Below are 22,881 nucleotides of genomic sequence, written 5' to 3' on the forward strand. Positions count from 1 at the left end.
AAACATGATTTTCTTAGAATGAAAGTGTTAAATCTATCCAACAATCGGCTATCAGAATTTCCACACTTTGGCGAAGGAAACAAGAACCGGCATACTAATCACAGCTTGGAGAAACTGTATCTCACGGCGAATTGCTTAACGGACACTGCATTGGACACCCTTGCAAAATTCACTTGTTTGCGGGTTCTCCATATAGCATACAACACATTGGATACGCTCCCAGAAAGGTATAATTTACCGAGCCTTCAATTTGATTTCTCCGATATTTGACATTGAATATTACAAGACTGCTTACTTACAGTTGTATATCTTCCTGGAGAGGTTTGGAAGAATTAGTGCTATCCGGAAATCGTCTTCAATACCTGCCAGACAATATGGCCAATTTACGGCATCTACGCGTATTGCGTGTCCATTCCAATAGGCTCTTAACTTGTCCGACATTTAACAAAACAGCATCGTTAAAGGTAATTTTACGGAATGCAATTTAAATTCCTAATAAATAAACGAAGGGTTTACCAACCCTGTTTTACACAGGTATTGGACCTAGCCCACAATCAGCTCGACAGAGTTAATTTAGCCACCTTGGTGCCACCACATCTTCAATTTCTCGACATATCTTGCAACTCGAGGCTGCATGTAGACCCTAGACAGTTCCAAGTGTACAGATCTCAGCGTCCAATATCACTGGTTGATGTATCGGGACAAAACAGACCCAGTTTACCTTCCCACCCTCATCAACAGGAAATCGTCTCCGCGGAGAAGAGCTCGGAACAACCATGGCGACTCGGGTTTTCGGAAACAGCAGGCTTTAGGGAAAGGTAAAATTATTTCTCATTTATATGTGTAACATGTGTTTCTAATGTAATAATTTTTTTGTAGATTATACGTCTCACAAGTGCGTATGCCGTCGTTCTGTAACATAGAAGGTCTTTTCGGTATATTTGATGGCGGTTCGAACCAGGAGGCGCCCAGCGCTCTTCAAGAAATGATACCACGCTTATTGCTAGAGGAAAGAACCGTCCGGGAGACATCGAAAGAATATTTAAAATACACTCTGCTCTCCGCGCACAGGGAACTCAAAGAGAAAGGACAAAGATACGGAATCGACGCCACTCTGGTACACATCGTGAAGATTCAGTCGCAACCGGGATATCCGAAAGCTCCGACTAAGTATTCATTAAAAGTGGCTACTTCAGGAGACGCGAAAGCGGTCCTTTGTAGGGCTGCCGGCCCTTTAATCTTGGCCCCGCCGAAAAAAGTTTCCATAAAGAATCAACTAGGTAACGCGGCTATGTTTCCCTTGGTGGTCCCTGACCCGGCGTTCGAGGAAGTGGACCTCGAGGATGATGACGAGTTCGTGATTATCGGTAATAAACGATTATGGGAGGTGTTGAGTATTCAGGAAGCAGTTCGCGAAGCCAGAGCGGAGGCCAGCCCTGTTCTGGCAGCAAAAAGGCTTCAGGATCTAGCGCAGGCGTATGGTGCGGAGGATAATTTGAGTATCATAGTGGTGCGATTGACGGGATCCAATCAGGGTGACTTGAATCAGTTAATGAGGGAGCTGAGGCATGTGGTTGGCAAGAACAGAGGTCAAACCGAAGCAGCCTGTCCTTGTCCTTGTTGCGTACCTCCAGCTAGTCATAAGCCACCAGGACCTTGCTGCTGTCACGCGAACGAGGGCTATTATTTGAATGGCGTGCTAAAGAGTATAGTGAATAGGTAAGAAAGTTTTTGGTAAATGACGTAGAAATTTGAGGAAATGTTTTGACAGATGGTTTCCAGAAGTAATTTAATAGTACAGCAGCACAATTTTGTGAACGATATAGGTCAAACAAAGCTCACAATCAGAATGGATCTGGGAAGTACTTCAAAAATCGACGATGCATGCAGGAGAACGAAAGTCCGCCGTATAAGGATGACAGGAGTTCGCCTAGTGGTCAGTCTGATCAGGCCAGCGATAGTACATTCAAATCGAGACATCCTTCCGGTAGAGTCTGGTCTGGAAGTGCAGCATCTAGAGCCACGAATAAAACTCGCCAAAGTGTTTTCGTAAACGAAAATGGCACGAGAAAGGTAGTTAAGTGCTTTTTATGATGTAATTTATTACATAACGAATAAAATATGTCATTTAACAAAATGGAACGTGTCACCTTGAAGGCATCAGCTTGTGTAACATCGCAAGAGGACACCGTATCCGAGCGATCTGGTGCATTGAGCGAGGAGCAGTTCCGTTGCTGGGAGTACATGCTGGAACAGAACACTCAACTCCTGTTCGACAAGGAATTGGACACCTTAACGAGGACCCCTCTACGCCGGGGTCAATCGAGATCCACGCCTCAATTAGGCGGTAATTTGCCATTTCTATCGAAGAGGTTCGGAAGTGCCAGATCCTTTAATCCGTCGTTACCGAGACCGCCCATCGTGCGATTCGGTAGCGGGAGAAGATTATTGAGCGGAGGTCCGAACGCGGCTTACTTCGGCAGTCTGCAGAGGTTGATGCCATATAATCTCGAATACGATTTCGCCGTCATTCAGGAAAGGAACGGATTAGACTCTTTGGAACAAGACGCGAACAGAATGCAACAGTATTGGGGAGTAGCCACGACCGAGTTATGATTGCGAAGATACTTTTCGAGCGATAACTTAACGACAAAATATCATAGTCTAATCATATATCTAATAATCGTAAATATGAATGTTTAAGTACATATGTAAGTATAGAAGTATTTTCGTGTTCCTAAATGATATCTATTCAAAAATTGTGATTGATTATGAGTATATAAAATTTATCATCATTAAAGATAGATATGCATTTTAATTTTATACTCTGTTAAAAAAGAGCAAATTTTCAATTTTTAAACTATACAAAGAGTGTACAATGATGAAAACTTTTATAACTGTAGCTATTTTTAATTTTGCTTTCGCAATTTGTGATATACGAACAGAGCTCAATATTCTTGCGAAACGAGAATGAAATGCATGATAAATCGATAACGGACCTAATGGATTGCACAAATACATATGCGAGCTACAGACCTTTAATTGAATGCAACGACGAGAGATATGTCTAAGGAATGTCTGGCTGCTTCCTTTGTTTTGCACTTCATGATTTTATGGATCGAAATACTCTTGCGTTCTCCGAGCCTTGGAAAATACAACAAGAAGAATACGCTTTCCAGAAACGTATCATAAAATTGTAAATACTTTCAAAATGCAAACAGTATTTAAAGAGAGCATGTAATATTTACTACTGTGCATTTAAAAGCTTGTAAATACATACATTGTAGGGTTACATTAAACTATGTAGATATTAATTTCCAGTTGAAATGACTGATTAGAACAATACTTGTATGAGTTAGATAACTCTAACGAAGCGACAAACAAGAGACTTGGTTTGTACGAAACATAGTATTATACATTATAGTGCTAGTTTAAGAATCTCTCAGAAATAATAATTTCGAAATTGTGTTTTTCGAATAGTTGCGAATCATCTCAATCTCGTCATTGACGAGCCTTCTGTGATTTAATTTCGTATCTATCTCTACATATGTATAAATTCACATGCGTGAATTAAAAGCAGCATTTTTAGATAATACATTATAAAGAGAACGCCTACTTTTAAGGACGATTTTAATATGTACAAATAATCCACAACTATAATAAAGAATATTTTTGTACCTAATAAAGATGTAATGACTATTGTACCTGAAGCTACCAAATAAACCGATCAAACAGTTCGGATCAGAGAACTCAATTTTTATAGCGATCGTTTTAATTATCTTGTATATTTACCGCGTATTAAAACAATAAAATAACAATCTGGTACTTCCAGACATCATCCTGTTATCGCTGTTTTCTCGTCATCTAATTTCTTAACGGTGGCCTTGATAAGCATTATCTTATTTGTCGGCCAACGTTAAACCCTCTATTTCTATCGCACCAAATTGTCTTTTCTTTTTCACGAAAGCAACGGTACACTTAGATTGAGGCATGTAAGTGCATTTGCGGCCGTCGGACTTTTCACGGAATAATTGAAGACTGAAAATTTGATTAGAACCTTACTAACATCTTCCTTTCTACTGTATTGCACAATCAATTCCCTGAGTAAAGAACTGCATGCGCGATGAAAATCTTTCCGACGTTTTATATAACTTAGCAGAGTGTACATAAATCGCTGAAGATGCTATTTATTTATTTTTCCTGGTACTTTTCTGTAGTAAATAAGTTAAGTAAGTAATAAGTTCGTAAATAATTAATATGTTTTAAAAAATGGATGCTTAGATAATTCTATTATCACGAAGTACACAATAACATCAGTAATATTGTTCAAACATCTTTATATCACGTGAATTTCAAGCATGATTTTGATTTGTTAAGATTAATTATTAATTAGATAACGTAAGATACCAATAACCATTATCGAGGTCATCAAATATACGACAACTGATTGCAATATGTACACATGATTTTAGTAGAAAAATAACTTGCTTAATGTAGCTGTTTATTAATGCACTTTGTTGCGCTCATCGCAGCACGTCACGAGCATTTATGACGTCCTGTTCATTATGGTACGTGTACATCACATACGCGTGACAGTCATAATTTATTACTATATTCTACAGTTATAACGATTAAAGTACAGATATTAATATCCATATTCATATTACGCATACCTATCACATCGTTTTGGACATCGGACCTTTCTAGTACGCTGCATATTATGAAAAAATGTGTACCATATCAATTATAATACATATGTGTTAATGGAGGCTAATTTGAAAAATACGAGAATGTCAATAAATAATGTTATGTATCTCGATATACGAGAGAAAATCATTAACAATTACGAAATCGTGTCAGGAAAAAATATTCGCATTCCACGTAAATAAAATTGTTGAACTCACACATATTATGTGACGTCTAATAATTTAGCTATGTTCATTATATTACTATACATATTTATTTGCAAATACGGTTAAATATCTATCGTAAAGAGAACATCGACAATCATAAAATAATCACATCCATGTTTACTGCTACCTGTCTATTACCGCCCCATATGGTGTAAAGTCATTAATTAGACAACAAAGTACTTCACACTCAACAATGATACATCTTTAAACTACTCCAATCTAGCATTTATCGTAGCGTATCTTAGAAAGTAAGAGATAAGTTTTTGATAAAACAAGTAAAACATATTATGTACATACTTTTCTAATTTCCATCGATAGAGATAAGAGAAATTGTATAGAATAATTTTGTAATATAATTGTTGAAAATACGATCAGATATTGGATTATATATTTTTATAATAAATATTCCAATGAATAAATTGCTTCATAACAAATACGCGTTAATTAGTTTCTCGTCGGTTCTTTAATAAATTATTTACTTAAAGAAACGCCAGCTCTAAGGAGCTCATTGTAAAAAAAGCCGGGAATTCTTTAATAGCATATCAACATATTTTCTATATATGTAGTTGTAGTGTATATATTATTTTTCCAGTTTTTACAATCTGTACACAATAACATATGTATAATTCCATACGTTCCAAAATTGAGTATAAAAAGAATAACGTGAAAAATTGGTTTGTAACATAAATGAAAAGTTCAACGTGGTTTTAAAAACAATATATATATCTGAACACAATAGGAGGATCAAAATTAACTTTGGAAAAAATTGCGCACGTGCGCCATACAACTGTCCGATGCGACCACGTCAACGTCCACGCGTATTCAATTGTTGGTATTATATATACACGCGCTTAGTGTAAATGTGAGCGCTTTGGACCGGAGTCACGTGCGTAGGTATACAAGAGGAAAAGAATAGTGGGGGGATTGTAGAGTTTGCATAACCCGATTGAAACTCGACGCCAACAGCCAGTCAGTAGTATTTCGACGGTGGTAAAGGTTGCGCTACGTTTCTGCGACCTTATCTTTCTCTCCATTTCTTTTCGCGTCATCTTCGTTGCTGGTATCCGTTTTAATTTGCATTTTTTTTTAATAATCGTGCTCGTGAAGTTTCTCTTTCGCGATGCGTCCACGCGTTGCATATTCAGCCGTGAAACCTGGTGTGTCCACTTTTTGTACCTGATTCATCTGCTATGATACCCACCAGAAGAAGAGCCTGATACGGTATACGTGATAGGATCTTTAACAGTAAGTAAAACTCAATGCATTATTAATTATTACTCTGCTATTTACTGCCGCGGTTAATGTATATTTAGCCGATATTGTTTGTCTTGTGATATATGATAAAACACGCGCGCTATTACGTCAACTTGTTTCAAGGTGTGTTCAAAAGAAATCCATTTGTCCACTTTTACGCGCCAAAAGTTAAGAGTTGATAAAACGATTTATACCGTCCGTATCGGGCATAAAACGTCAAATCGTATTTATATTATGGTGCATCGTAATTTTTTATAGAATTATTGAACCACCATATTTAAAGTATATACCTATCTGGTCGTAAAATGAAAACCGATCTGGAAAACGTGACCGTGTTCATGCTATATCAAGCATTGGCGATAAATTCTCAAATTGATCGCACTGGATGACATGTTTCCTGCTAGTACAGCGATTTTCTCGCCCATACTTTTGACTTTTTATTAGATTGTCTCCGTTCGTTATTCGGAAACCATACGACAGAGTCACGTGAATCCATTTGGACTAAATCGAAAGTCCACGGTCGATGGTCGACGTGGCTCACGATCATCGACTTACCATATATTGCTGTAAACCGTTGAAACGTATTTATGATACCACAGAACTCAAATAGAGACAAACAATCTGCGTATTCTTACTTACAAAACTTCTTTTGATGCTGAAGCATTTATCTACCTGTTTGTTCGTCGCTTGCGCTGTCCTTTTTTCGTTTTTTTTTTGGCACATTTTCCTTGAGGCTACGTCAAAATAGAATCACAATGGGATTCAAGAAATATATTTATTCAAAGAAATACGTAACACGCTTTACGTTCCTTAGTGAAGGATAAACGATTTGAGGAATCCAGATCCAACAAGGCAAGAATATTCTATAGAATCGCGTACGAAGATTCTACGAACGAGAATAGATCATGCTTGAGCGAGTAACAATATAATAATCTCGTCAGCAGTTTCTTGTCGGCGTTTAACAAATCTAGAACAACACGTGACCAGTTAATTTAATTAACTAAACGTTTCGTTGGTACATGCATGATGTAACTAGACGGATTTCGTAACGACAAAGTGAGCGAACCAATTTTTTTTACGGACTTTGAACAGTACGTATTTTTCATGGTTGTACGGAACGAATCGAGAACTCCTCACGTCGGGACTCAATAAACAGACAGCAGCTGATTGTCATAAGACAACTTTTCCTGGCTTTTACGTCAGTCCTCTCGCTATCGCGACAAACTATTCCGCGATACGTATACATACATACACAGTCAATGATTATTCCGATACTTGAAGTGTAAAATAGAATAAAATGTTTTTATTAGATAGTACATAAATACATTTTGTTGGCTATTAAATTAGATTTAATGTAGAAAGTAATATTGGACCCTAATGAATTTAAGTCAGTTAAGTACCTACAGTTAAGTACCTAACAACTGTATTCCATAAATAGATAATTGTCGCCTACACGTGTCTTCTCTGTTACGCAATTTTTAATTGTTATATAACTGTTTGCTTTATCTTTGTCGACAAGCAATCTGATATACGTCAAATTGAATTGTAAAACGTCTTTCGTATCATTCCGTTGAAAAGACTATGGAAATTGATTTGGCAACTTATTGTCTCAAGGTTGATGAACGGTATTAGCCGCAAAGTATAAGCAATAGACTATAAAGAATATCAAGGGGGATCCAACTACAAAGCGATATTGGGTTACTTTACTTGCCTGTTACAGGCAGCTTTTAAATCATTTTAAATGAATCACGCGGATAAAAATAAAAATTCCCTTATACCAGCGCGTGCTTCTTGGACCGAATTAATCCTTTGCAATTTTCAGTCATTTCGTAGCTTACAGAGAAATGATGTCCGTCACGCGAAAAGGGCATGAAATTTCATTACGTGATACGTAATAATAGATATTGTGCAAAGACGGCTACGACATTAAATATGTCGTGAAAAAGAGTTTTAAATCGAATATAGCACGTCACGCACACTTTACATATTCTAACTCTAGATATCTCTAGCATTAAAACATAGCGGACGTTCTAAGGAGAAACTACGAAGCACGTAGTGCTTTTTTACATTGAGATTTTACAGACAACTAATGCAAATATATATATTATTCCTTTTATGTAAATATATAATACAATTTTATTATAAATAATTCCAAGTCAATTTGTGGTTGCGAATTGGACATTGAATAATAAATGTGCGGGGAAGGATTTACTTTTATATTATTAGTAACAACAGATGGATTTTAATTAGTTAAGATAAAAAGAAATACAATATTGAATAATCGAAGCTATAAGTGAAATTTTACGATCAAAGCTGCAATCTATTAATTTATGTATTATTCCATTCCGTTAAATGTAATAATGATCGCACGCAATTTCAAGCCACCGCTAAATAATTGATATCAAGTGTTGGTGTTGAAGTGCTATCGCTGTGATCATAAATCATACAATCGAACGGGCACGCGGATGAAACGAGTGTTTTGCATTTTGTAACGTGAAGACAGTCGTTGTTTCTGACAAAATTTTAATCGTAATTGTATGTAACAATAGAATGCAATGAAAATAAGGATGCACATACGGTTCCCAGTACAATACGTAATACAATATTAATAGAACAATGGCACTACAATGGACGCGTGTCATAGTTTCGTTTCCTCTGTTTTTACACCTTTGTTAAGAATGCACGATCTGAGCAGATCGATAAACAGTCTAGCGTAACTTCCATGGAGGTTGATCATTATGTGTCATTATGCATTCAACTCTAAAACAACACTCCTTGTTTTCATTTATGTTCAACGTGCTATAAATTGGTTATCTTCAAGTACAAAATTGTTGGTTGCTTAAATTTCGCATAAATTTACATAGTGGTATCAGCTCAATGTATATCAGATATCAATGTATATGAATATCAGATCAAAGTGTTGTAAAATTGTATTTCTCTAGTACATTTTCCTTTCAAACATGCTTTATAACTCTTTAAAACATTCCTTACTTATTGTTAGTATTATCATTACTCTTGTAGGATCCTTCGCAACAATTTCGCAAAGTTTACAATATGATATACTCTCCGATGTGTCAGTGCTTAAAGTCCATTACGAAAGTAAAGATACCAAGTGTATTACTAACATCGATGTTTTAAAAAATTAATAATCTTCGTGTATGTCTATCAATTAAACAGAATAAACCTTTGGGTGAATGGAGATGCTACATCAGATGCTACATAATATAAATATGAGAAGAAGGAATATCGTGTCCGCGTACTTTGGTTGCTTTTAAGATCACACTAAATCGGTGTTAGCTCTTAATTATAATTTTCTTTAAACTCATAAAACGGTAACATCCAGCCAGTTGTTTTAAGGATGTATTGGCTATACAGTCAATCCCAAAAGTTTATGTACCTTAGAAAAACGCATTTCCTATAATTAAAAAGAAATCAGACGTCGGAAGAATAATGCTAATAATAAATAGTTACGTGCTAAAAAGTATAGAAGGAAATATCCAATTAAGTATTGACGCTGACGAAAAACTTCTAACTTCGATATTTAACGAGTTACGTATGATTATATGGCATTTTATTGATGTTGACAAAATCCGGCCATCCCAGCGTCGAAACGGCGAACTTTTGGCAAAAAATTTCATTTTTCCTTAATTACTCCTAAACCGTTGAATCTACGGGAAAATTGTAAAAGACCTTTCTTGTAGAGAACAATGAGATCTACAATTTCTGTACAAAATTTTTTCTCTAGCATTAATATTTAACGAGTTATTGACGAAAATCTTTCAAGTTTGTTGGGACTTAGGATTTTCACAGACCCAAGGCCGTATTTCTCCTTGGGTGGCCCATCGAGGAAATAGAGATCGGTAAATATCTCGGTGCACTTACAAGTGCGATACGCAAGAGTGTTTGCAGACAGACAGAGATTGTCTATCCAAGTAACATTTTGAACAATCTCAGTACTCATACTTTCAACTGCAGTTGAGGAGCACTGAACAAGGCATTGAGCGGTGTCCAAGTTACACGTGTTATACATATATAGTCAAATAACTGCAATTCTATTTTAGAGTGCTTATTTTTGAAAAATGGCATCTTTACAGCCAAATACGCAGCTTTATATATGAATAGCTCGTATTATTAATATCCGATATTATATTCCGTAATGTGTACAGAAAATAAACGAACAGAAATACACATCAATTAATTGCGATACTTAAATTATATTTTCGCTTTATCATTCTTTATGTTATATGAAGGTAACATGGAAACAAGTTCAATGACATAGAATATCTAATATGCAGTACTGTACGAAGTCGTAAAAGATGCAGAAGTTTGTAATATGAATGATCTATGAAAACTATTTTCATGAATATAATTTTAAAGACATTACATATTTATTTTAGTCAGTGTAACGTTATTACTAACTTACCCTAGGTTGTTTTTGTTAGTTATAACATTACACAACCTTGCATATTTATTACCTTTCTACGTCATTGAACTTGCATTGCAAAATCTTTTGTATCAATATAAAATGTACATTATCAAGTACAAGTTAAATGATAAATTCCCATTTCGATGAAGGTAAAGGTAAAACTAACTTCATTGTATAATGCTATTGTAGTTCATCATACATACATATTCAGTTTCTCTTCCGGAATGCACACAGTATTTCTAAGTAGATTTATGTTCGATGAACACTCTTTACTTCTCGGAAGAGCTTAAACGCGGCTTACGTATGTGTATATACGGGGAACGGAGTTCGCACACGATTTATCAACGTAACAAACACATATTGACCATGATAAATTGTACTTGCACTACAAAAGAAAGCAACGTAAAAACATAACTTTGCTAAGGGCATATTTTACATACCGCAAGAATAGAATAAATTCTGGTGTTAAAGAGAAGCTCTAATTATAAAAAGTGGTTCAAAGTATAAAACAAATCGCGAGGAACAAAATATTATCTAATTATTTAAATATATTATTAACTTGTTTGCTAATCAAAATGTAGAAAATATTGGGAATATAAAGAAATTAATATTGCCTTTTGGCTTTTATCCCTAATTTTATTATTAGTTTGAGGAAGGATTGATGAAGTATTTATTGAATCTTTAACTGGCTTAATGCAAATACCTCTGACAAAGGAACGATATTGATTTCTTCATTTATACCGGTACAATACTGTCTCGAATAGTGTTACGTATTTAGTTCTAATTGCAGAGTTATTAAAAAATTAGTTATGTATAAGAACATGCTACCCGCGAATCCTGTGTTCATTAAATTATGTAGCTCGCGATAAAAAGAACGTCGCACGTGTCGTTACGAGTGGCAAGTAGAATAACAAGTATATAAATAATCGCACGTGGGAGTCGTTTTAAAAATAATTCGTAAGCCCGATTTCCTCGGTTCCGTAAAATCGAAACCCTAGATAGAGAGTGCAATCGAATTATCTACTGCGCTTCTGTTAATTGAATTAAAATATTTATATCTGATGTAAGACAAGTTGCAACGTTCTAAATATTATATCGGATTTCTCTTAATAGAGTGAAATTTAAAAACCTCTAATAATTAAAAAAAAAGTATGTTAAATATGTCTAAGACGATTACTTCTCATGGTCTTTAAAAGTACATTTTAAATTATTTAAAACCGACGAATTGCGATTCGTAGAACTTGGATAATAGTTGACTCTATTTTCGAAATGACTTGATTGTTTATCTTTCACGTTTCAATAAAATCGGATCAGGTCAACGATTACTTCTCATGGTCTTTAAAAGTACATTTTAAATTATTTAAAACCGACGAATTGCGATTCGTAGAACTTGGATAATAGTTGACTCTATTTTCGAAATGACTTGATTGTTTATCTTTCACGTTTCAATAAAATCGGATCAGGTCTGCCATTGCATGAATCCTGTACGTATCCACTTTAATGTGGTGCAACTTTACATGTAATTTAAAACGTAATCCAAGAAGTGCATGATTCGGCAGAAACACGCTATGTTTACGTAAACTTGAAAAAACTACTGAACAGTATTTACGCGTTTTATTTCTCCAATTTTACTTAGCGAGATGTCTATTATTTTTGCGTATTGTTACGAGAGATACGATCGTAACGTCGACACATTATTCTACATTGAATAGGACGAGTAAGTAGTTCCCTCTTTTAATGCGTCACAACTTTTATCGCGACCCCCCTGTGATCGATGCGAATATTTTTTTAACAAGTACTTTCCTGCTGCCTACTACATATTACCCTCCTTCCAACTGATTGTGTTAACATTCTTTTATATCCATATCTGTCTATTGAGTACAATAATAGTATAAACTATATATTGGACATATGTATATCTATAAAATTGCTTTTAATTCCCTTATCCATTATAACCTTAAATTACTAGGTTGTACTTTTCAAGTCCTATCCGTGAAGTACATCATCTACTCTTATTACGTATTGATTTGTGAGCGTAATAAAACTTTATGTATCACAATAGGTAGTCATTATACAAAGTATGTTAATTCAAGCATAAGATGGTGTGCCGTAGTCAACGTGTAGCAATATAAGGAAACTGGCAAAAAGTCTACTTATTGGACGCTGTAGGTACTTAGCAATAATAAAAGGTTTTTAATGATCGTAAAAGATGCATCTTGATATCACGACTGATAGAGTTGGGCACGTGCAAAGTCAACCATATTAATGATTTGAACCTATCTAGAAATGACTAGGACATCTACTTTAAAATGCGCCTAAACCGGAAGTTACATAGTCAAAACACGTAATGTCAAAATTAATAGTTGAATATGAGTGATATTCACTGTCAATATGTCAGTGAAATAAAAATTAACAATAATAAAAAATAAAAATGTCAATAATAATATAATAATGCTACATTATTTTTTATAAATATTTATTCCACGAGTTTTGTATAATGTTCGAACCCTGACGTAAAATAACAGTATATTTAAACTTTCGTTTTATCTTTATTTCCGGTTTAGGCGTGCTTCTTCATAGCCATTTAAAAATCATCACTTACGTATCCGGTCCGTACTTGGAGGGTTCCTAAAAAGGACAACATAAATAAGTATTGAAAGTGCAGTATTATAATTTCTTCTAGACGTAGACATCGATTAGCACAAACAGTGGTAAGTCGCTATATAATTCGTAGTTCGTGTAATGAAATATGTAAATGCATACATAGTATCTAAAGCTTCTATCAAATATTGAACATGATTTTAAAGAACAATAATTTGCGGTGTACCAGCAAGAGTTTTAATAGAATAAAAGCGGTAGTTTTTAGATAGCGGCAGATTCTCTCACAGTTTTGAATTAGTGATTATACTGAGCTATGACGTCACTTCCGCGTTCACGACGTTGCCAGATCGACCATTGTTTCGTTCGCGAAAGCAAAAACTGCTGGCGGAGTGTGTCGTGCCCGTCGTGCTTATACTCGTGCTCGTACTTGTACTCGTGATTCGTCCGAATTTGTTGAAAGTTAGCTGTAGTGTATTGCAAAGAGACGAATTATGACAAAGTCGGTAAAAAGTATGGAGCGATTGCCTTGGGCATTCGTTAAATAGCACGGAGTATCGTATGGATACCAGGCGGCCAGTCAACATTCCCAAGTAAATCTCATAGAGTTTTCTCGACATAGTAGGTATTAGAAACAGTTTCAAAAGTAAATCTGCTACACTTTGTGTAAAGCTGATTCCCAAGTTCCACGATCGAAGAAATTCACGATTTTTTTTTGTCGTCCATTTGTTTCCCGTTTCCGACATAATTGCTTTGGAAGCTGTTTTCGAACTATCATTGCATACAGCAATTTCCTATGTATATATACACAACTTATATTTATATGTATACATAGCAACAAAAAAAGATATTACAGTCACCTTTGCCTCTTGTTTCTGTACGAGATGTATCTGTTAATACATCTGCACTGCGGAATAAAAATTGCAGTGGCTTTTTGAACCAGTGTTTGAATTTAATAGATTTAATTTTATGCTTAGCGTACTTATAACTTGTTGAAAAAAAGGTGGTTAAGCGTTTTATGTATATAAAATGATGTTTCATCATCGATGTAATTTTTGTGCTGTATTTTGTAATGTTACTTTATCCTCTGCTATATTTTATCAGCCCAATGTACAGTAATCAATTTTTGCAATATGCAATACTATTGATAGAATTCGGAATGCACAGCTTCTGATAATAGAGGATTCCAAAAATAAATTTTCCTCAAACTGATTCTCATGAGAATTTCCTCTACTTAATAATTATCCCTTTAATTGCTTATGTGAAGGTGTCCTAGCAAATCCAACAACGAGTCCCTTATTACAGAGAGATTATTAGCTGAGTGCATTGAACACATCTTTAAATACAGAAAATTGAAAGAGAAAGAACAGTGAGAAAAAAAAACATATAGTAATATGCAGCGGATATGGTTTATAGAGAACAAAGAGGAGAAGGAATCCAAACAACTAGAGGTGCCACGTGAGACTTGCTCCATCGAGGTGGAAGCAGAACAAACATCAGACATGAGGGGTTCTAAAAGAGACTGGATTTTTAGAGTCCAGGTAATTAGGTTTTCAGTAGAATAATTCACATTTCTGAGTTATTCTCAATTGTTTTGCATTCATGGATTCTGAATAATTTTTAAATCCTTTTGTATGTTAGGTACATAAGTTAGAAAAAAACGAAGTTTTGTACGTTGTGGGTAATTTGCCTGAACTGGGTTCTTGGAATCACAACCAAGCATTTCAATTAACGCAAGAACACGACAGCCGGGATTCTCCTGTACTTATTGATAGCAATAGTAGTGGCGAATTTTATAATGACGATGTACATGACAATGCTGGGAATTTTTTTGGTGAAGACGATGACGAGTAAGTGAACATATATATATGTGTGTATTTTTGTATTGCAATAGTGCATAATACGTAAAATTTGACTTATAAAAACTAAAGTATATCATTGTACATGTAATTATACAGATATTTATCAATTTTAGAGGTGGACAAATATTTTCGCAAAAAGTTCAACTTCCCATTGACGTTGACATAGAATTCCGGTACTTTGTTGCTGTCATCTGTCAATTGAATGGTACTAAAAACTCGGCCAAGACTCTCATCGTTCGCAGATGGGAGACTCATATGGCACCGCGCCTTATCAAGAAGAACAGTATGTAGTCAAGCATTAATTGCTTGTTTAAATATAGTACAATGTGCAGATCTCACGACTAAGTAACTAAAAATTTGTTCCAGCACCTAGTAATTTTGCTGGTGATACATTGCCAGATCCTGACAGATTCGGATATTATAATCGCTATTGCAAGATCGAACGCGGCTGGTTGACCGATGAAACTGTGATACAATTTAAGCTTTTTAATAATCCGATCAAGCTGTGGAAAAATCGACTACAGAATAAAAAAGTTCATATTAAAGTGCGTTATCGTATAATAATTATTTGTATAACATCAAAATGTTTAACAAGTTGGAAATTAAAGGATTCTTTTTTTTTAATTTAGATGACACCTGTAAATCTAGTTAGGCACAATTCCTTAGAATTGCAACAATTTGGAGGTGATTGCGTAGATGATAGTCTTTCTATGGATACCCAAGATATTATTGATCAGGCAGCTTTCAGTATTACAGAAGTTGCGGTATGTGAAACTACTTTCTTCTATCGTAGTCTCCTTATCTTATAATAGTAATATTTTTATTGTAATTTTAGGCAATGAATGATGAAGAAGCTCGTTTCAAGATACAAGAACAATTTGGCCGAGCTTACAATGAAGACGAATTTGTTATCTTCAATGTTGCGGTGCGATATCCGGAAACTATCGTAAGTAATCATATTGAAATGCTTCATCAGGGAATCATAGTAAATACACAACTCGATGAACAACCATTGGTTGGTATTTATTGCTTGCATTGCTTGTGACTCTCATAACATTGCATTATGTATGTAGGATAGATCTCCGATTTTGTTCCAAATCAACCTTTCCGTCTTTAGTATATGGACAGTTCAGCAAATGGAAACATCAAAGGCATTATCTACAAGAATATTGTCAGCTAGCTGCACAAAAAAGAAATACAAAAAGGCAAAACATGCCGTGTATTTTGATTTATTACCCTGGCACTGATGATAAAAGTACATCTTTGTTTAATCGTGAATGGCGCAAAATAACAGATAAAAAAAATAAAATTAGTAATAAGTGTAGGCATGGCAGAGCAATAAATTACGACCTAGTGGTAATTCATGAAAAAAATTAGATATGCATTGACACTAAAGATACGCATTGACCATACCATGTGAGTTTTCAGTAGACCACGAGTAGGCTGGCCACGTCTTCTCTCGCGACTTGTTCAAATTACTTGGTAAAAGATAATTAAACTTGTTCAGCAGCTATTGCCCTCCTTGGAAACCAGAAGCGAAGTCACGCGCACTGGCCTGGAACTCGAAGACAACCGTCAGCTTTGTACAAAGCAAGATCTCCGGTGCAAATGATGATGCTAACATGCAATCTGATGTGTCGATGCTAAGCATCGTCTACCACTTTACATCTGTGTCACATGACATCACACAGAGATATGATGGTTTTGATATTGTCGTTCGCCCTACCGCACCTATCCTTTGGCTATGGTCTCTCGTAAATCCGTGCATCCTTTCTGAAAACTAAGCGTCGTGTCATTGCTATCGAAATTATTATAAATACTTGTTCGTTAATGCTCAATGAAAAGTAAAATTATGCGACCTATTTGTATTAATGATGTGAGTTCGGTTTACGTGAATCGCAGCCGTCCTGAGCAACCCTAAGAAATTAGAGAATATCAACGCTGTCACACCTCATATCCATCTGTGTGCGTCGAAAATGGTGAGGCTCCCATCACTCCTATATCCTTTTAGTGTACTAATATTTTCTAGCTCTGACCAACTCTACTGTACCGTACGTGACACCGCTGCGCAGCCAATGCCAGACTAAGCTGTCAGAATCTTCTGAATCTGAATTACAAACCTTGCAGACTTGATATCGAAATTTAATAATGAATGATCAGCAGGTGTTGCGGGATACGCGTCACCAGGCAGAGTACAGCATTTCGCAATTATTGGTCTGGTTCATTGCTAGATTATGTAGGAAATAAATTATCGACCTTTGTTTTGCCATTCACTTAGTTCACTAATTTGTTGCTCTTTCTCTTGCCTACAAATTATTTCAAACTGCCAAAAATGGTCGAAAAAGAAAATGAAAAAAGTTTACAGCAAATGATGTACTCACAAGTGTTTCAAATGATATAGTTTAATTCCTACCACTCTTAGTGATCAAGGACCCGTGAATAATGTGCTATAAATTATTAGAATCTATGATTTTCTTATTTCTCAGACTAAAATAGAAATTCGAAAATAAAGTTTTTTTGAACTAAATGTCCTTGATCATTGGATTTAATTAATGTTGAAGCAAGCTCTATAATGGATGAGCAAAAGATACATGATGCAAGCACATTGGTGTTGTTAGAGATAGTAATATTTTTTCCAAGTATATTAAGTAGACTGTTTTTCCAGGCATACTTAGTGGACTACTACGTGTACAGCTCAAGGTGTTTTCCAGGAGAACCACCTAGTCATATCGGTTTCAGCTACATCTTGCCTAGCACATTACAATCTAGTGTCGGACTTTTAACAGTGCCAATTACAAGCACCAAACATAGACCAATTGGTAGGATTTTACGTCTGGTAGTTCAGTACTCATCGGTGCGAGATTGTCGATCGTCCATTATAATTTTCTTGTCTTCACCAGGGCAACTTACAGTGGAATATGTTGTAATAAAACCAATTCCGGATTATCCATGGAACATGAGTATTTCATACACGAAACATTGGGAACAACGGTGGTCTGGCCTGGACGTAGGACACAGAGGATTGGGCACATCTTTCCAAACGAAAAAGTATGTTTTAAAACAAAGTAGAAATTTAGCTGTTTTTAAACATTTATTCGAACCTTAAAAAATAATACATATTTCTGAATTTGTTCTTCACAGCTGTGCTAACGTACGTGAAAATACAATAGCTTCTTTAAAGACTGCATCGTATCATGGCGCTGATATGGTCGAGTTTGATGTTCAGCTATCTAAGGATCTTATACCCGTCATTTATCACGATTTTTTTGTATCTATTTCGTTGAAACGAAAGAAACAAATCGAAGCTATGGACATGCTGGAAATTCCTGTTAAGGATCTTACATTAGAACAGTTACATCTGTTAAAGGTAATTTCTATAAACATACATTGCGTACTTTGAAGCATAAGCTGGAAGTGTTAAATGATGTACATCATTTTCACTGATATTATATTCACAGCTTCATATTCGTATTTGTAAATTTCAACATATATTTGAAGATATTGTCTTTGTATTTTATTGTACAGTATTCACAATTCGTAATGACAAGGAAACAACAATATTCTTCTCAAAGTTAAAAAGTATAACTGTATATTAATCTTATTAATCATAAAAAACTATTAATGAAAAAATATCATGTACTTCAAACTGCATAATTTTCTATTAGGGGAATTAATAAGGTGCATCTATAGCATAATTCCTTTACCATTAATCAATAGAATGCGGCTTCTTAACGCTACGCGTATTAACACGATCGCTTTTTATGTTCTTTTTTGTATTGGAACAGAAATCAATCAGATGGTATCGTACATGGATATACAGACATGTTATCATGAATTCATAAGTATAATATACCAATTCGTCTTTGTCTTTCTTTAATATTCAACAGGATTTTTATTACCCGGAAGACTCGTTGAGTAAGGTGCTGTATTTTGTTGATAAAACTGAACAAGGGGTTGACCCACTGGTGAGCTTTCATATCGCTTGCGCCGCCTAATTTGTCGCCAAAATGTATAACCAGTTTAATCATTAAGAAAGAGAAGAATTCGATGCATGCTAGTTTAAGGTTGTCTAAAACGAACTAAAATCGATTTTTTTCAAGCACATTATAGCGTCGTGAGTAGTGTATATTATATGGTTCGATTAAAAGCTAAAAGCTTGATCTCGGTACTCAGTCTTGGTGTCAGAGTAAGTCTATAGACATCTTTTTATCAATGTAATATATCACCATACGAACTTGCGAAAATGCTTTGAAGAGCTCGAAGATCATCTGTAATAAGTGTTCACCAGTTTCATCCCCCTTTAAATTCACGTATCTGCTGTAACGCGAACTTCCTCATTAAAGAAAGTACTTTAAAGGAAGAAGGAAAAACTATCACAGCATGTAAATAATACCATGACGAACAAAATGATATTTCAAATTCACTCATATTATTTCAGAGTGTTTGTTTTTGTTTTTCTTCGAAAACTCTCTTACGTCGAACGATCATGCAATTCTTACCAATTTTATAATATGACGAAACGTTACGAAATAATGCTCTGTAAAAGAAACTTAAAGTAATTTTGTTCGTAGGTTTATCACGTGGCTGAAGGTCGAGAGAAAAATCCAAGATTCTTTGATGAAGATCTGGAAGATCATCAGCCCTTCCCTACACTTCAAACTGTGCTTCAAGAATTGGAACAACACGTCGGATGTAATATTGAAATTAAGTGGACTATGCAGTTGAAGGTAATTTTTGTTCACTTTTTTCATAATTTTATTATTATTTGATTTTAATTTGTAATTTAATTGTGTACATAGGACGGCACGTTCGAGCTTAACCATCCATTCGATCTCAACTTGTATTTAGACACGATATTGAAAGTCGTTTTGGAATACGGAGGCGATAGAAAAATTGTTTTCTCGTCGTTTAATCCAGACATTTGTGCCATGATACGTCTAAAGCAAAACAAATACCCGGTAGTATTTTTGACACAAGGTGTCACCTCGAAGTATCCGACTTACCACGACCCAAGGTGTCAAACAGTACCGATGGCTGTTAGACACGCGTTGGCAGCTGACATCTTAGGCATTAATGTTCATACCGAAGATATCCTCAGAGATCCGTCGCAAGTTAAATACGTTAAGGACGCAGGATTAATTATCTTCTGTTGGGGAGATGACAATAACGATAAAGATACGATTCAACATTTGAAGAAGCTTGGTCTACATGCAGTTATTTACGATAAGTAAGTTACGGCGTTCAAAATACGTAATAAAAGTTATTTTCATGTAAAATTGACTAAATTGTTCTATATCTACAGAATTGACGAGTACAATGCGAAAGAAGTTAAGGAAAGCATATTCCTAGTTGACGCGAGAGAAAATCAAAAGGCACTAATCGCTTTGGCTCAGTGTAACCAGAGCTGTACACCACAGCCTCAAATTACTAATACGTTAAATAAGGAAACTGTAAGTAGTGGTATTAGGTGAACATAAATACTTATTGGACATGAGTAAGCGAAAATAAACTCGATATCTATTTTAGGACTACTATATGGACATCGACAACTCGCGAAACATGATTACTGCATCATCAACCACATCCTCGCTTGCGTCTTTTGATAAGAACAATATCGGCAACGAGAATATTTATTCCATGTCGACCGTCAAATTACAAACTGGATGCGAACATCAGGAAAGTGAAGACATTAGTGAAATGACAAAAGATTTTAGTGTTTGCGCGAAATCGTTTGGTCACGCAGTAAAACCTAAAAGTATCTCAGATTTCGTTTGCGGGCAGACGACTACGGAGATCTATGGAGAGGACGAGTCTACGAAGGACTGCCTCTGATGTTTCTCCTTCAAAAACCCTTTCATGCTGTGTTTTGACCCAGAAGACGTTGTTTAGAAAAGGACCTACCACAGACAGAGAGACAAGAGAAAGTCGCAGGAAAATTTTTGTAATTCTATAATTTGCTATAATGGACATCTATAAGGGAGTTAAACAATTCAAGTTTCCCCTAAGAGTCCTAGGATCCAAGAAAAGCAGAATCGCATTAACGGCCATTACACAGAGTGTACTCATACATCGATACACAAGGAAGACGACCGATCGTCTTTTCAATGTCATTTATCATTCCTTCGTTCAGTCGGCTTAATTGTTCATTTTATATATTGTGTCTTACTTCTAACTCTATATGATGGCCTTTTTTTTTTAACGCTGATCAAAACCGATGTTAGCTGTAAAGAAAAAAGATTTCGACTCTCATATATTCTACCTGTGGCAGATAATTACGGGAGTCACGCGTTTTTAGTACAAATATCCTCAATATTTTCATTAGGTCATAAAAAGAAGTCACTCCTCTCATATTCCTTCAGTTAATTAACCATTAATTTAAATAAATACGAATTGACAGAAATATTAATAAATAGATTGTCAGGAGAATAGTTCTTTTCTTATTAACTGTCTATTCATTGTGTTGTCTACAAAATTTGAAACATAGTCAAATTCACCCATGTATGTGCATTATGTCGCACATCTGTGTGAGACAATTTCAAGTGTTAACAACCACTCGCGAGTACTTCTTAATTTACAATTAGTGTAATTCATATTCATTTATTTATGTTTTAAAATATTTTTTAATACAATAATAGCAGTTTTAAAAATATAAAAAAAGATATTCCTTTATTACAAATTGTTATTTAAAACAAAAGTTGTGAATGTGAACTTCGTATAATTAAAAAACGAAAAAAAAAGCACATTTTATTTCGTATCAAATAATAGCATTTCATGCTTAACTATATGATTATCTGAATTGATTTAGTTTATCGGTTCAATACGCTTTGCAGTCGATTGACAATTTTAAAAGTAAAAACCTAAGGAGGATTAATATCGTAATAACTGCATCAGTGATAAAATATGTAGCACGCAAATATCTTCTCACCGTTCTTGAACAGAGAAGAAAATTTGTACCACTATACCGCATTGGTAGTATGCTATACAATTAAAAAGAGTGATTGTATCAATCGTTAAAACTTTGGCAATACACAGAGTGTCTGTTAATGGTTTAGAAAAGTATACCACATGTATTATGGGATCATATTAAGTACATGGAAGTGTATCTAGATCGTGCGTTGAGAAAAGTAAGGGCGGGGTGTGTTTGCTGATCTCTCTTATGTACTGTCATAGAGGCTATGCATTACAATAAGCCAGTTGGAAACGGAAGACGCTAACCGGCTCGATATGTTTGTAATTTAACAATAAACTGATACTTCGATGGATTTTGCTAATCTGACACAACACACCGTAGATTTAACGCATTACAGACTTCAAGTGTATAATGATAAACATCACATATATTTCAGATTTCTGTGTCTGTTTTTGTCTCTCCCTATTAAGTAATAATTGAAACACCTGCAACAATTTAAGTGATCGATTTTTTATAAAATTCAATGAAATTTTAACGCAAATACATAAAGATAAAAAAGACTAATGAGATAGGATATTTTTGCATCTGCATTTGAAGATCTATTAACTCTACTACTAAAAGTACCTGACTCGGAAATAAAACAGTTAAACACAATCTATATTTAACGTGTATTATAAATCGTCTTTTTATCACGGCAAGTATTCGGCAAAAAAAGACCAACTGGAATCGAATACCCGCATCTTAATAAATAAATAAAAGAACATACATATTTACGTACATTCGTTTCATTTATTCCAAAACTTTGCTTTCAAATATTAATTCCACTTGAAAGCATTCACTACCTAGAATATTTGCTATTTTGCTATTTTTAAATACCTGAATAATTCATTCAATATTACCTTGAAGAATTAACTGAGT

The 22,881-nt window shown here is 34.9% G+C and overlaps 2 protein-coding genes across 11 annotated transcripts in view; both read left to right on the forward strand.

Moving 5' to 3' along the window:
• Positions 1 to 3,737, forward strand: part of Phlpp (PH domain leucine-rich repeat protein phosphatase) — a 99,422-nt gene extending 95,685 nt beyond the window's left edge. For both annotated transcript variants that reach the window (XM_026811231.1, XM_018019757.2), the window contains exons 13-18: positions 18 to 227; positions 302 to 464; positions 535 to 818; positions 880 to 1,719; positions 1,827 to 2,073; positions 2,158 to 3,737. In XM_026811231.1, coding sequence (XP_026667032.1) covers positions 18 to 227; positions 302 to 464; positions 535 to 818; positions 880 to 1,719; positions 1,827 to 2,073; positions 2,158 to 2,616 — 2,203 coding nt within the window. In that variant the 3' untranslated portion in view covers positions 2,617 to 3,737. The remainder of the gene's footprint in view (positions 1 to 17; positions 228 to 301; positions 465 to 534; positions 819 to 879; positions 1,720 to 1,826; positions 2,074 to 2,157) is intronic.
• Positions 3,738 to 6,067: 2,330 nt separating this feature from the next.
• On the forward strand, positions 6,068 to 21,493 carry LOC108622100 (glycerophosphocholine phosphodiesterase GPCPD1). 9 transcript variants are annotated; one of them, XM_026811218.1, is made up of 16 exons: positions 6,073 to 6,158; positions 13,158 to 13,304; positions 14,608 to 14,732; positions 14,833 to 15,041; positions 15,167 to 15,336; positions 15,420 to 15,598; positions 15,683 to 15,817; positions 15,889 to 15,999; positions 17,719 to 17,872; positions 17,954 to 18,101; positions 18,195 to 18,420; positions 18,941 to 19,018; positions 19,625 to 19,780; positions 19,853 to 20,280; positions 20,356 to 20,503; positions 20,580 to 21,493. In XM_026811218.1, the coding sequence occupies exons 3-16, from the start codon at positions 14,694 to 14,696 to the stop codon at positions 20,883 to 20,885; spliced, it is 2,487 nt and encodes an 828-aa protein (XP_026667019.1). In that variant the 5' UTR covers positions 6,073 to 6,158; positions 13,158 to 13,304; positions 14,608 to 14,693; the 3' UTR covers positions 20,886 to 21,493. The 9 variants fall into 9 exon arrangements, with proteins under 9 accessions (XP_026667015.1, XP_026667019.1, XP_026667013.1 ...); XM_026811214.1 differs by lacking the exon at positions 13,158 to 13,304 and having other exon boundaries at positions 6,068 to 6,158; XM_026811212.1 differs by lacking the exons at positions 6,073 to 6,158; positions 13,158 to 13,304 and adding an exon at positions 13,344 to 13,812 and having other exon boundaries at positions 14,459 to 14,732.
• Positions 21,494 to 22,881: the final 1,388 nt, after the last annotated feature.

The sequence above is a fragment of the Ceratina calcarata genome, unplaced genomic scaffold (assembly GCF_001652005.2).
Source record: "Ceratina calcarata isolate Rehan_Ccalc_2016 unplaced genomic scaffold, ASM165200v1 scaffold205, whole genome shotgun sequence".
NCBI classification, from domain to species: domain Eukaryota; kingdom Metazoa; phylum Arthropoda; class Insecta; order Hymenoptera; family Apidae; genus Ceratina; species Ceratina calcarata.

Bases quoted from the DNA above. Each gene is read 5' to 3' on its own strand.
- LOC108622100 (XM_026811212.1), top strand. From the start codon at position 14,586: ATGCAGCGGATATGGTTTATAGAGAACAAAGAGGAGAAGGAATCCAAA. The intron at 14,733-14,832 runs GTAATTAGGTTT...TTTGTATGTTAG, and splicing joins ACTGGATTTTTAGAGTCCAG to GTACATAAGTTAGAAAAAAA. The intron at 20,504-20,579 runs GTAAGTAGTGGT...TATCTATTTTAG, and splicing joins ATACGTTAAATAAGGAAACT to GACTACTATATGGACATCGA.